The sequence below is a fragment of the Gossypium arboreum genome, chromosome 12 (genome assembly GCF_025698485.1).
Source record: "Gossypium arboreum isolate Shixiya-1 chromosome 12, ASM2569848v2, whole genome shotgun sequence".
NCBI lineage: Eukaryota > Viridiplantae > Streptophyta > Magnoliopsida > Malvales > Malvaceae > Gossypium > Gossypium arboreum.
The window spans coordinates 113,469,084-113,483,810 of NC_069081.1; the positions used below are offsets into that span (position 1 = coordinate 113,469,084).

At 37.1% G+C, this 14,727-nt stretch overlaps 3 protein-coding genes, 1 long non-coding RNA gene and 1 other non-coding gene across 5 annotated transcripts in view; 2 read left to right on the forward strand and 3 right to left on the reverse strand.

Annotated features, from left to right (window-relative positions):
- Window positions 1–18: 18 nt before the first annotated feature.
- On the reverse strand, window positions 19–2,170 carry LOC108476622 (S-norcoclaurine synthase 1-like). The gene is made up of 4 exons (XM_017778891.2): window positions 1,474–2,170; window positions 1,149–1,396; window positions 531–855; window positions 19–439 (listed from the first exon to the last, which is right to left on the reverse strand). Exons 1-4 carry the CDS (start codon window positions 1,711–1,713, stop codon window positions 200–202), a joined length of 1,053 nt encoding a protein of 350 aa, XP_017634380.1. The 5' UTR covers window positions 1,714–2,170; the 3' UTR covers window positions 19–199.
- LOC108476624 (uncharacterized) lies at window positions 1,355–4,082 on the forward strand. The gene is made up of 4 exons (XR_008275860.1): window positions 1,355–1,469; window positions 1,557–1,771; window positions 2,809–2,960; window positions 4,055–4,082. It is a non-coding gene; the product is annotated as an uncharacterized LOC108476624 (long non-coding RNA).
- LOC108476623 (S-norcoclaurine synthase 1-like) lies at window positions 2,575–4,253 on the reverse strand. The gene is made up of 4 exons (XM_017778892.2): window positions 3,972–4,253; window positions 3,631–3,878; window positions 3,232–3,556; window positions 2,575–3,137 (listed from the first exon to the last, which is right to left on the reverse strand). The coding sequence occupies exons 1-4, from the start codon at window positions 4,251–4,253 to the stop codon at window positions 2,904–2,906; spliced, it is 1,089 nt and encodes a 362-aa protein (XP_017634381.2). The 3' UTR covers window positions 2,575–2,903.
- A 756-nt stretch (window positions 4,254–5,009) lies between these two features.
- LOC108477724 (2-oxoglutarate-dependent dioxygenase 11-like) overlaps window positions 5,010–14,727 on the reverse strand; it is a 28,530-nt gene continuing 18,812 nt past the window's right edge. The window contains exons 3-4 of the mRNA XM_053022992.1: window positions 5,423–5,543; window positions 5,010–5,331 (exon numbers count right to left, since the gene is read on the reverse strand). Of these exons, the coding sequence (XP_052878952.1) occupies window positions 5,143–5,331; window positions 5,423–5,543 (310 nt within the window). The 3' untranslated portion in view covers window positions 5,010–5,142. The remainder of the gene's footprint in view (window positions 5,332–5,422; window positions 5,544–14,727) is intronic.
- LOC128285766 (small nucleolar RNA R71) lies at window positions 13,098–13,204 on the forward strand. Its single transcript, XR_008276316.1, has one exon. It is a non-coding gene; the product is annotated as a small nucleolar RNA R71 (small nucleolar RNA).

The window sequence follows — 14,727 nt, forward strand, 5'->3', positions numbered from 1 at the left end:
TGAATCACATCCGACCAATTTTCAGGATAACGTGCTGTAAAACTATATTGAACTTCACTGCTGCCTTTAGTTTCTAATATATCACTGTCAAATAATAACTTAATTTGAGGAACATAAGCGATTAATTTCCCTTGGACCAAGTCGAGCATGATGAATCCTTTTAAGAGAAAGAGTTGAGACGGTCAACTAAGAATTTAAACTAGAGCTTCAATTTCTTCACCATAAATTTCCCATCAAGCTTGCTGCTCATCTTCAGTTTCATGAACTCCTCAAATGATACGGTCTTATACAGTGCCTTGTTGGTCTTAATAAGATCTGGCAAAGGACCAATTTGGGTACAACTTTTTGGATTGTGAAATGCTGCAATTGACAGCCGCTCTTTTTCCGGATTAACCACAGCTCTGTGTTCTATGCTTTTATATTCTCCATTGCTCATAATCTGCATGTATAACATCTTTTCGTTTAGTGGCACTTTACGTATTCAATCAGTCAAGTGTATGGAGTTTCAAGTATTGTTATGCTTGTGCTACCTCCATCATGTCTCCAATATTGATGATAAATGCGGCAGGGATGGGTTTAACAGGCACCCATTTCTCATTTCTCTTGATTTGTAATCCTTCAACTTCATTAACTTGAAGCAAGAGCGTTAAGCCTGTAGCGTCTGAGTGTGGTGCTAGACCATATACCTTACTTGCCTCTGCACAGGGTGGATAATAGTTCATCCTTATTCCTTGTATTCCATCCTCAAAAAAGCTTGCAAGCATCTCGGGATCAGTCCCCAGGTTGTTGGCCATCAGCTTCATTAGATAAATCATAACCTTATGCAACTTCATTGAGTACTTATCAAAACTTGCTCTGAAAACAGCGAAAGTCGCAGATAATTAATGCTATACCCAGTGGCGAATGGGGGCTGAGAAAGGTGTCAGCCCCTTCTAAAATATATAAAATTGTTATTTAAGTTGTTAATTATTTTTAAAAATTTTAAATTAATAAAAATAAAATTATACTTTTACCCTTAAAATTATAAAAAAATTTAATTTAATAGAGTATAAAAAATTAAAATTTTATTTCGCCCTGCTGAATTAACCTCCGGCTATACACTATTACGGTCATGAAGTTGAAGGTCAAGAGGGGCTTTATAGATTTACCCCAATGAAGGGGGATTGGTCGGTCGGAATCTCGGATCTCTTATGGACACAGGCAGTCCAAAAAGGAAGAGCATGTCGCCCCAGTCAAGCTTCTGGTCTTCTGAAAGAACGAAAGCTTGACCGTACCCTTCAAGGTAATTTGGTATCTTTGCATAAGCCATCTTCTCCTCCAAGGGCAAGTTGAAGAACTCCTGTGTATCGGTCTTCATTTTCTCAATCACTTCATCTGCTACCCCATGGTTGATTAACTGTTGCACCCAACAGTAAAAATGAACTACTGAATCCATAGACGTAAAAAAAGTATAATTGTGTTTCAATTAGGTACCTGGAAGAAACCCCAGTCTTTGCAAGCCTGGTGGAGTTTTTTCTGTTCATCATCATGATCTAGTTTGCTCATGTCAATTACAGGAATCTGCTGGGATTCATCTACGGAAACTACATCGAATTCGACCTCTGGTCTGATGTATCTGGATGGGATGTTGTTGAGGTTCTTGGATGCAAGAGTTTGGACATTCTCAACTGGTAAAGAATTTAACATATCTGTGCTCTGCACTTTTGTTTCCATTGCTGTAAAGCTCTCTCAAGTTCAACACTACCCTCAAATTATCGTGTTAATGCGCTAGGTAACTTCTTAAAGCGTGCTTTGCTCCTTTTCCATCATTTTCTATTTTCTAAAATACAGAACACCACCAAATCGTTTTTTGTCCTTTGCATGAATTATTGAAAAATATATCCTTTCTTAATTATTATTTTCGAAGCTTTTTGTCGCCTTCACTTTGGATCAAATCTTTGGCAATCTGAAACGATCCTGCACTGACAGGCTATTAACACTGAGAAATTAGAATTGCACACCAATTGTTTAATCAGAACTATTTAATACAATCATTTTTACATCAACTGTTTCTTTGTAGTTCCTTGAAGACGCTACTTTGCCATTTTCTCGAAGAAAATCCTACCATTATGTTAGGAGTTAAACTAAAATTACTCAGTAATTAGAATAACAGACAGAAAACAATGAAAAAGAAGATGAAGAGATTTTAGAGAATATAAAAATATATATATAAAGAAGAGAATGTGTTTAAAGGAATGTTACCTAAAACACGGAATAAAAACAGGAACAAAAATCTCCAAGTGTTTGGATTCTAATTCAATAAGAGTAGTTTTTCGGAATGAAATAGAAATTTTCTTTTCTTTTAATAAGAATGAAATACGATTTATTAGAATAGAATATAATTTTTATAATTTATAATATATAATTTAATTTAATAAAGATACTTAGGTTACAATAGTAAAATTAATTATTTATTATGTTTTATAATAAATATATTTATAAAAAATTTATTTAAAAGTTAGTTGGGTCAATTGAGTTTTTAACTTGGTTATTATCAAGATTATTGTCAATATAGGAGAATATTAGTTCAAATGCTTTTATCTGGAGATGTTGAATTGATATGTGAAAATATAAATAGAAATACTTAAAACATGTAACTTCTCCAACAATTCCGATGAATACATTTATATTTCCCTGTCTTAACAACTGATTTTGCAAATGAACTGAAGAAAGCTTCTTCATTAGATGCAAAAGTTCATGTTGTTGGAAACATGTCAAATAAGCTTAATCAATTTTTAATATGATTTTCACAAATTGTTGCATTTCCAGATACAACAATCTTGTTATTTCAAACATTGGAAACAAGTTGCAAAAGAAGAGATTTAACATGGACGAAGAGCTGGTAAAGCCAATAAGATTTTTAACTAGAGCTTCATTTGATTCAACATCCCTGGACCTTTCCCGCTAAGCCTCAGTATCAGGTACTCCTCAAGTGACATAGTCTTGTACTGTGCTTTCTTTGTCTTAACAAGGTCTGCCAATGGTCCAATCTCGGTACCTACTTTCGGATTCTGAAATGCTACCATTAACAGCCGCTCTTTCTCCTGATTCACCACAACTCTATGTTCTATGCTTCTGTATTCTCCATTGCTCATAATCTGCATTCATAGCATCTCTTCACTTCGAGGCACATTACATATACAATCCATCAAGTCTAAAGTCTGTATGTAGCTTCAAATATTGTTATGTTACCTCTATTATGTCTCCAATGTTGACGATCAATGTGCCAGGGATGGGTTTAACAGGCACCCATTTCTCATCTTTCTTGATTTGTAATCCCTCAACTTCATTCACTTGAAGCAATAGTGTTAAGCCTGCGGCGTCAGAGTGTGGAGATGCACCCAATACCTTGCTTTCCTCTGCACATGGTGGATAATAGTTCATTCTTATAACTTGTGCTTCATCCTCGAAAAAGCTTGAAAGCATCTTAGGATCAGTCCCCAAGTTCTTGGCAATCCGCTTAATGAGATAAATCGTAACCTTATGCAACTCCGTCGAGTACTTGTCAAAGGTTTCTCTGAAAACAACTCAAGTAACAGACATCCTAATACGGTCATGAAGTTGAAGGATCATTATTGTCTATTGATTTACCTGAAGGAAGGGGGATTGGTCGGCCAGAATCTCATATTTCTTAATGGCACAGGCAGGGGAAAAAGACAGAGCATGTCATTCCAATCTAGCTTCTGATCTGCCGACCTTACCAGGGTTTGACCGTAACCTTCAATCTCATTTGGTAGCTGTGCATAAGCCATCTTCTCCTCCAATGGCAACTTAAAGAACTCTTGAGTGTCAATCTTCATTTTCGCTATCAGTTCATCTGCTATCCCATGATTGATTAACTGTTTCAACGTCAATAAAGATGAACCACTAAGTCCATTGATGTAAAAAAAAAAAAGTTATTGTTCTTTAAGAATTCTGTTCCAGTTAGGTACCTGGAAGAAACCCCAGTCTTTGCAAGCCTGGTGGAGTTTTTTCTGTTCATCACCATGATCTAGTTTGCTCATGTCAATTACAGGAATCTGCTGGGATTCATCTATGGGAACTACTTCAAATTCGATCTCAGGTCTGATATATCTGGATGGGATGTTCTTCAGGTTCTTGGATGCAAGCGCTTGGACACTATCAACAGGTAAAGAACCAGCAAATGCTCTGCTCACCACCTTTGTGCCCATTTCTGTGAAGCTGTTCTTGGAATATATGAACATCACATACATATATAATAAGGATAATTACATGTCTTATTTACTATCATAATAATAAAATATGAGTCAGATATGTGTAGTTGCTCTAGTAATTGAGTTATCTTTTCTAATACGCTTCTGCATCTAGTTTTGCATATGATAGATCTTGATTTATTAAATTTTATTTCAAATTTATTTTACAAATCTAACAGCTGTCTCAAGGTCTCATCTGATAAAATTATTATCTGTTTATATGCTAAATACTACTCTAACATGTGTCTTTCATGCGTTAGGTAATTTTTTAGATCATCTTTTGCTTGTTTTCCATCATTTCTAATTTCTATAATACAGACACCTACTAATCATTTTGTCCTTGAATTATTGAATAATATATCTTTTTTGTCATTATATATTCAAATTTTGACTCCTCTAGGATCAAATCTTTGAAAATCTAAAATGCACCTTGCACAAATTCCACGTGATAAAAAAGAAAGGCCATAAAGATTAATTGCATAGCAATTGGCTAATCACAAAGATATAATACAATTAACTTTTTCATTAAACTATTTCTTTGTAGGTCTCTTGAAGGCCGTGCTTTGTCATTTCTTGAAGAAACCTAAGGTCTAACGGTTAAGAAACTTACAATTCTTTCTAATTCTCCTTCAATTTCATTGAGTACATTATTTCACCATCTTAACACCTAATTTCTCACATGAACGGAAGGAAAGTTTTGATTAGATGCAAAAAGCCTAAACCAACTTTTATAATCTACCCTTCATGGTCTATTGTAACTTGACACTATCATAACAATCCATTTCCTTAAAAATGTTAACAAGGACCTAAAGCTGATAAAGTGAACTAAGATTTTGAATTAGATCTTAATTTGATTCAACAGACGTTTCCTATCAAGCTTGTTGGTCAACTACAGTTTCAGGAACTCTTCAACTGGTATAGTCTTATATGGTGCTTTGTTAGTCTTAACAAGATCTGGCAAAGGGCCAACCTGGGCATTCTTGTTTCCATAGCGAAGTGCTGCCATCGATACCCACTCTTTCCCTGGATTAACCACAACTCTATGTTCTATGCTTTTATATTCTCCATTGCTCATAATCTGCATGTACAACATCTTTTCGCTTAGTGACACTTTACATATTCAATAAGTCAAATGTATAGAGTTTCAAGTATTGTTAAGCTTATGTTACCTCCACCATGTCTCCAATATTGATGATAAATGCGGTAAGGATGGGTTTAACAGTCACCCATTTCTCATTTCTCTTAATTTGTAATCCTTCAACTTCATTCACTTGAAGCAAGAGCATTAAGCTTGTAAAGTCTGAATGGTGATATACCATATACCTTGCTTGTCTCTGGATAGGGTGGATAATAGTTCATCCTTATTCCTTATGTTTTGTCCTAGAAAAAGCTACCATATTTGGGTAGTAAAAATGAAGACTTATCTTCAAGACTTTAATGTTTGGGAGGTCGTAAATATTGAAATAGAACCACTAGTCTTGAGAGCAAATCCAACACTTGTTGAAATGAGGCAACATAGTGAGGAATGTGCAAAAAAAAATAAAATACAAGGTAATGTTGTGCTTGCAAACGGTGTTTCAGACATCATATTTATAAGAAGTATGGCTTTTGACACTCCTAAGCAAGTTTGAGATAAGCTCAAGGAGGAGTTCCAACGTTCGCAGAAGACAGGGTAGTAGTAGTTGATCAATCTCAAACGAGATTTCGAAAACCTTAAAATGAAGGAAGCTGAGACCGTAAAGCAATATTCAGATAGAATCATGGTAGTGGTGAACCAGATAAGATTGTTAGGAGACCAGTTCGCTGACAATTGAGTAGTTGAGAAGGTAATTACCACACTTCCTGAGAGATATAAATCAAAGATATCCTCACTGGAAGATTTAAGGGATTTGTCAGCCATCTCAATTTCAGAATTGATCAATGCTTTATATGCTCAAGAGTAGAGAAGAGTAGTAAGGCAAGAAGAGCACACTGAGGGAGATTTTTAGGCAAAAGGCAGAGAAAGCTCAAACTTCTCAAATCAGAACGGAAAGAAAAGCTCCTCAGATAAGAAAGAAAAGTAAAAAAGAGACAGTGGAAAGAAAAAAATATCCATCGTGCTCGAATTGCAAGGAATTTGGTCACCCTACAAGAAAAGACAAAAAGAGACAGTGGAAAGAAAAAATATCCACCATTCTCGAATTGCAAGAAATTGGGTCACATTGAGAGAGTGTTGGTTCAGGCCTAATGCTCAATGCAAAAATTTAGGGGAATTGAGGAGAGATCTTCAGTCTTCATGATGAATCTGGCTTCTAAGATGAATCAATCGGCTTCCTTGGAGTAATTCCTTACTCCCTATTCTGTGTGTCCTCTTTTCTCCTCTTCTAGGGTGTATTTATAAGCTTTGGAATGCCTATGAGCCCTCAAAAGTGGCCTTTTTTGAATTGGACTCAACTTGGGCTCGGCAGAGACACGCCTGTGTGACACGCTCGTGTGTGATTATTTCATGCGGTGTTCGAGCCTGTTAGAATGGCACGATCGTGTGTTCCACCCGTGTGAGTTGTGCTTCGATTCTGCCAGATTGACATGGCCGTGTGGGCTACCCGTGTGAGGAAGTCCAGGCCGTGTTGATTTCGTACTTTGCCCAATTTTCTCTGTTTTTTGGCATGTTTCTCGTTCTTTTCGCTCTCCTATGCTCTACTAAGTATAAAAAATGAAATTAATGCATTAGGAGCATCAAATTCACTAATTCTAAGGAAAAATCATCTATAAAATGCGTTAAGCATGGGGTAAAAATATGTATAAATTACGATTTATCAAATACCCCCACACTTAAGCATTTGCTTGTCCTCAAGCAAAATCCTCAACTCATAATCAAAATAAATTCTTCTCAACTTATAATTTCTATCGATAATATCTCAGAATAATCCATAGGTAATCAGACATTGAGAATTCAACTAAAAGAACATAAAAGTTTCAAACTTTCCAAGTTGAGTATTTAATTATGCAAACATAGGTGTGTCCCTTCATCTGAGTAATTACTTTTGATTCAGAATATCACAGAGTTTCACATCCTCACTAAAGATTCACTCAAATTACTCGTGATGTTTAAGGACAATGAATGAAGCACTCAATAGTTAATAATAAAAAGTTATTGCCATAGACTTGCATGAAAATCAAATCTCCAGCACTATAAATTTAAGATGATACATCAATCAAAAGGTCTTTAGAGGGTTGTAACGAGGCTTGGTTAGGGAGTGTGGTCACAAGCTAAAAGAAAGGGTTAGAATCGAGATTGAATTGAAAAATTGCCTAACTAGAAAAACAGTTAATATCACTTGTGTACAACAGAGCTTCTTCTCAGAATATGGAATTACTAATGTTTATACATAGTTTTCTTTTTTTTAAGAACAAGTTAAATAACATAGACTAACTATTAAGAACAAAACATAGCTAAGAAATTTCTTTAACTCAAATCTTTACAAAAATAGGGATTAATTTAGGGGATTTCAACAATAATGGGTTTAGGGTTAATATTAAGGGTAATACAAGAAATGGCTTGTTAGGTTCAAGGGGGTTTACTAGGGGTTAATCGTGGAGGTAGGCTTTTCATGGCATTAGTGGGTTAATCCTGAGTGCCTTAATCATTTTGACATATCAAATCAAATGGTGTGGTCTCGACTTACATAATCAAGCAAGTTCTAGAATAACATTTCAATACTGACGCACTCAAAGCAATAATAAAAGTGAGCATGAAAGAATTAATAGATGCTCAAAAGGCTCAAAAATCTCACAAAAATTATGGCTTTTTGATGTTTAGACTCGTGAATTTCAGTTCAAAGTAATACCTAGACTTGGGGCAACAACCTATAATTTTAAATTCTTAAAAATCAACTTATCATGCTTGATTCTCTAATGTCTTAAAGTTTAAACAATCAATGCATAAATCCCTATGTTTTAATTCAAGATATATCAATCAAAATCATAAATCAATTAAAAATTATCCTAAATATGATATGAGAGTTTTTCAAGGGAATAAGGTAATTATTCAGGGATTTTTCTGATAATGAAATGAATGCCCCCCCACACTTAAGAGGTACATTACCCTCAATGTACTAAGATAGATATTTTAGAATATAAAAATGAGATAGGGAGAGAAGTGAAACTTCCTGTATGATGAATTCCTCGAACTAGAGTTTTGGAGAGTAATCGGTTCGAGAGTGGATGAGGATACTCCGACGGTCATAGAGGTTCATTAGTCCATAAGTCCTACTCCAAAAGAATATTATATCTAGTGGTAGCTATGGTCGTGGTCGATCAGGACATGGCAGTCGTAGAGAACCTTTCTCGGTGGAGTATTTAGTTCCTATGCGATGATGAGCTTAAGAGCTCTATTTAACTGTGATAAGATCAAGAACTTTTTAGGGGATATTAGGAAGAATAATTACTCGTAAAGAAATAACCAAATTTGATAATTAAAAATAAAATTCTAAATTCTAATAAAAATAAAAAAATATAAAATAATAAATAAATGTTTTTGAACATCTTCATCGCTGGATGGTTCGCGAGGTAGGACTTGCGATGAGATGTGGAGGTGCTGAAAAATCTGCTGTAGAGTAGCATCAAGTTGTCAAATCATTGAAAACATTGCTGCTCAAATCGGGTGAGGCATTCAGAGATGTCAGCATATAAAGCTGCCGCATGAACTGGACGAGAGGGTGGTGGTGGTTGAGTCGGTGGGTCCTCATGCTGCGAAGGGACATCATCAGGAATGTCTTCGTAGGCCTCTTCCTCGGTAGATTGGGCAAGACGATATTGAGGAGGGTAGGTTCTTCGACGCCTCTCAGTCATCCTCATGCTAAGCATGCTCGAGATGCCTTGTGGAGACATCTGGCCAATGAGGGTCAAGGATGATTCTTGGGTCGCGGTGTTGAGGAGCCCGAAGTGTCGAGCCAATTGCCTCACATAGGGGCCAGTGGAGATGACCCCCTTCCTATGCCGCTCCGTCTGGTGCTGAATCGTGAGGGCGACGAAATAGGCAAGGTCTATGTCATGCCTGTGCGACATACACCATAAAAAGTAGGCGTTGTGAGTGTTGACTACGCCAATTCTCTCCCACCTTCCTGTAATCGTGTGAGCCAAAGTGGCGTGTTGGAACCTCAAGAAAGGTGGGCGAACTGATGCCTTAGAGCGGCTAGAATTGTAGGAAGCCGCGCCAGGGGCCAAAGTATGCCAACACTTTGTGGGGGAAACGTGTATGTGGCGACTGAGAGTGTCTAAATCATTCTTCTCCGTATATAAGCCCAGTGCAGCACCGAACTCTGGGACGCTTAACTGGTGGATTAATCAGCCTAGGCAAAATTAGACCATGCCGGGATCATCGTAGTTCGTCATTACGGTCTGAAGATGGAACGTTTAGTATAGTTCCATCGTGAGCTCGAAGTATGTTGGCTCGATGATCTCAAAGAACAACTCCCTAGGGTCGGTGGTTAGGAGGGCCCGGATCGCATCAACTAATTAAACTTATTTTACGGCAGCTCAGTTGATGCAGCGGCCTGCAATTAAAGGTCAGACCCGAAGTATTTGGAAAAGTTCTTCCTGGGGCCCACGGGGGAATTGTAAGAGGGGGTGACGAATTTCTGCGGTTGGACCTGCAGAAGATGACGCTCCCTTCCTCTTCTTCGAAGCAGGGACAGCGACTTTCTTTCCTCGTGAAGACGACATTATAAACCCGTAATATAAAAGAATAGAAATAGTATGTAAATGAGTTTGAAAAAGTAAAAAGTCATGAATTTGAAGTAACTATTTCAGCCAAAGCTACTAATCGAAGCAAACTCAACCAAAATAACCATGAGAATGAAAATAGTAATATCATGGGTATGGGGTTTTCCTAATCTTGATTTAACACGGAATGTATGATAACTAACCTAAGAATGCAAATTAAATGATAGACATTAGCATAGTAATAGCATGAGAATAAGCATAGTAATGTCATGGGTATGGGGTTTTTCTAAGAACTCGATTTAACATGAAATGTATGATAACTAACTTAAGAATACAAATTAAATGATAGAATAATGAGCAAAATGAAAAATGGTTCAAAAGAAATGAAGATTATGTTTATAATAAGCATTAGAAATAAGTAAAATAGAAGTGAAAGGAGTAAACAAATGCTAAGGGAGAGAGATTGAGCGTCAAAAAATAGAATGAGAAGCGGCACACGGGCGTGGCAGAAAGGCCGTGTGGTCTTGCAACTGCTAGGGTTAGGGTTTTTGAATGGGGAATAAAGTGAATAGTGCATAGTATTTATAGATTTTAGGCCATACGGCCAGGAAACACGCCTGTGCTCCCTAATTTTTGCCCGTGTGTTTCGCGTTTTTCATATCTGGGCGCGTCTGACATTTAGTACATGCTCGTGTTTCTTGGGTGTGTGGGTGCACATGGCCATGCCGAACGGTCGTGTCTAGCTTCGTTCGCTTCTCCCACGCCCGTGTATGCAAGGTCTACGCCCGTGTTAATTTAACAGGTTCGACCATAGGCACTAGACATAGGCGTGTCGTACGCCCGTGCTGTTTTAACAGGTTCACCCACGGTTCTTCCACACGGGCGTGTCGCATGCCCGTGCTGTTTTGGCAGGCTCGACCACGGCTATGTCGCATGGCCGTGGCATTTTATCGTAGCCCGTGTTGGGGAAATCTTTTGCCCTGTTTTCACACGGCCCTAGGCACGCCCGTGTGCTTGGCCGTGTCTCTATGGAAAAACCTGTATTCAAGATTTCTATTAGTAAGTTAGGTGTTAAATACCAAAATTTAAAGAAATTAATATTGTTAGTGCTCGGGTTGTCTCTTGAAAAGCGCTTATTTATAGTCTAAGCTTGACTTGCCTCTCGATTGAATGGTCATGGTGGTTCGAGGAGTTTATACTCCTCATTCCTGCTATCAATCTCATCAAAATAGGGTTTTAAACATGTGTTGTTTACCTTAAAAGTGCCGAATTTGGGATGACTCACCTCGATCGTACCGAATGGAAAAATACTAAGTCCGTAAGAGGGGTTTCTTCATCCGGTCTGGCAGTGACAATGTAAGGATCTGTGGCATCTAATAAGACTTTATCGGCTACCTTAAGTTGTTTCGGAAAGGTATCGTGCTCGTTTTGACGCAACTTTGGTTTATCATGTGTTCTTGGTTTATGTGTTCACCATTCATCTAGCTCTTCTATTTGTAGTCTTCGTTCCTCGTGAGTAGGTCTTCTACTATTATTTGAGAATGACTCATGTGCTTCATTTTGACTCATTTCCTGCAAAGTAGGTTGCACCATATTGTTAGTTTTTGTAGAATGGTTTAAAAGATCACCTTCAATTTCGGATGTGTTGCCAGAATTGCGAGCTTGACGGGTGATTGTTTCGTCTCCCACCCGGAGTGTGAGTTCACCTGTGCCAACATCAATGATCATTTTAGCAGTGGCTAAAAAAGGCCTTCCTAGAATTAAGGGAGTGTTGCTATCCTCTTCTATGTCTAGAACAATAAAGTCAACGGGAAATATAAATTTATCGATTTTAACTAGCACATCTTCAATAATACCCCTAGGGAATTTTATAGTTTTATCTACTAATTGAATGCTCATCTTAGTCTGTTTGGGTTTCCTGAGACCTAGTTGCTTAAACATTTTTTAAGGCATGACGTTGATACTAGCCCTTATATCAACTAAATCATTATTAACATCTAAACTACCAATTAAGCAAGGAATCGTAAAAATCCCTGGATCTTTTGGTTTGTTGGGTAGTTTATTTTGGAGAATAGCTGAGCAAACTATGTTCAGCTCCACTTGCGACGCCTCGTCCAACTTCCACTTATTTGCTAAAATCTCCTTTAAAAATTTCATTGCGTTTGGCATCTGCGATAGAGCTTCAATAAATGGTAAGTTAATATGTAATTTTTTAAAAAGTTTAAGGAATTTACCAAATTGTTTATCTGAGCGGTCTTTCCTTGTCACGTTGGGGTATGGCACACGAGGTTTATATTCGACAGTCACTGGTTTGTTTTTATTATAATCTACCTCACCTTTACCTTTGCTTGCCACTGTTTCTTGCCTCGGTTCTGGCTCAGGCTCAACGAATCCTTCTTCATTTTGAACATTAATTGCGTTGAATTATTCCCTTGGGTTAGGTTCAGTATTACTTGGCAGGCTACCTTGTGGTCGTTCAGAGATTAGTTTAGAAAGCTGGCCTATTTGAGTTCGAGCCCTTGGATTGACACTTGTTGATTTTTAAGTGCTGTTTCAGTGTTCTGAAAGCGGGTTTCTGATACCAAGATAAACTTTGTGAGCATCTCTTCAAGGTTCAGCTTCTTTTCCTGTTGATAGGGTGGCTGTTGGTAGCCTGGAGGTGGTCGCTGATTTCCTTGGCCTCCCCATGAGAAATTGGGATGGTTCCTCTAACCTGCATTATAAGCGTTACTATATTGGTTATTTTGGGATCGAGAGTTATTATTACCCATATATTGGACTTGTTCTTCCTCGATGATAGGGTTGAAAGGTTGATACTCTGTACATGCTCCTCCATTCATCTTGCACCTAATTACTGGATGAGCCTGTGAAGAACTAAGAAAACCATCAATTTTCTTATTCAAGAGTTCTACCTGATTAGAGAGTATGGTGACCGAATTGAGATTATAAACACCGGCTGTTTTCGTTGGCTTTGTCCTCATAACTTGCCACTGATAGTTATTCAGTGACATCTCTTCTATTAACTCATAAGCATCTTCAAGTGTTTTATTATTGATGGTTCTACCAGCAGCTGCGTCAACCATTTGCCGAGTCAAAGGATTCAGGCTGTTATGGAATGTTTAAACCTGAAGCCAAAGCGGTAACCCATGGTGAGGGTACCTTCTCAAAAGGTCTTTGTATCTCTCCCATGCATCATAGAGTGTTTCTAAATCCATCTAATCAAAAGAAGAGATATCAATACGTAATTTAGCCGTTTTAGCCGGCGAAAAATATTTTAGTAAAAATTTTTCGGTCATTTGTTCCCAAGTAGTAATTGACCCTCGTGGTAACGAGTTCAACGACTATTTAGCTTTGTTCCTCAATAAAAAGGGAAACAACCGAAGACGTATGGCATCATCAGAAACACCAGTGATTTTAAATGTATCGTATAGTTCCAAAAAGTTTGCTAAATGAGCGTTGGGATCTTCATCCTGCAAACCATCAAACTGAACAAACTGTTGTATCATTTGAATTGTGTTAGATTTTAGTTCAAAAGTATTTGCAGCTACAACAGGTCTAACTATGCTCGATTCAGTTCCTGTGAAAGAAGGTTTAGCATAATCATATATAGTGCGTGGAGCAGGATTTTGATTAGCCGCAATTGAAGGAGGTAGCTGATTGCCTTGGTTTTCAGCCATCTCTTCGGTTGGGGATTGAGTATCGTCCTCTTGCTTGTTCTCTGTATATCTTAAGCTTCACCTTTTATCTCTTTGGTTTCTGCGAACTGTGCAATCGATTTCTTCATCAAAAAGTAATGGACCTGACGGGTTTCTTCTAGTCATAAACTATAAAAACCTACTAGAGGAAGGAAAAATAAAATTATAAATTAGAACAAAATTAAAATAAAATTAGATTGCAAGAAAAATAAATGGCTAAAGTAATAAAAATTGAGTGTTCCTAATATTTTAGTTCCCTAGCAATGGCGCAAAAAATTTGATCGCGTTATTTCGTGATAGGTTTTAAATATTTATAACTAATCATTATTGGAACTAACTATTATCACGATGTAGGCAAGTGTATCTATCGAACAGTAGTATAGTTTTAGCAAGACCAGATTGTCAGACCCAAAGGAACTAAAAGTACTAGTAATACTGCCTTTTTATTATCTAGCCTAAGAATAATGAGGTTTTGTTTTAACTAACTAATTATCTAAACTAATAACTCACAGAGAATAGAATTGGGGAATTGCATTTGGGAAAATCGATTGAATTAAGACAATACCTAAGGAAAAATCCACCTAGACTGTACTTGTTATTCTGGCTTCGAATCGGACGATTTATTCATTTAACTTGTTCCGTAGAGATCCTTAAGTTATGTTATTATCCCTATTCAAGACTAATAACGTCTAATCCCTAAATTGAATAATTGAGACCTTTCTCTAATTAACACTCTAGGGTTGCATTAACTCAATATATGGATCCTCTTATTAGGTTTCACCCTAATCTGGCAAAATCTTGTCATCTTATGTCTAGGCGCGCAATGAACTCTGCTTAATTATGACAAATGTACTCTTGGACAGGGTCTATTCCTCCTCTGAATAAGAGCTTATCTTGAATCAGTGTCTTGGGATATCAAAATAAGAATTAAGAACACATAATTAAGAACAAGTTAAATATTTATCACACAATTCAGAAAATAATAACAAGATTCATCTTAGGTTTCATTCCTCTTAGGTATTTAGGGAATTTAGTTCATAACTAAAGAAGAAAGCATCTCAGAATAATAAAGAATA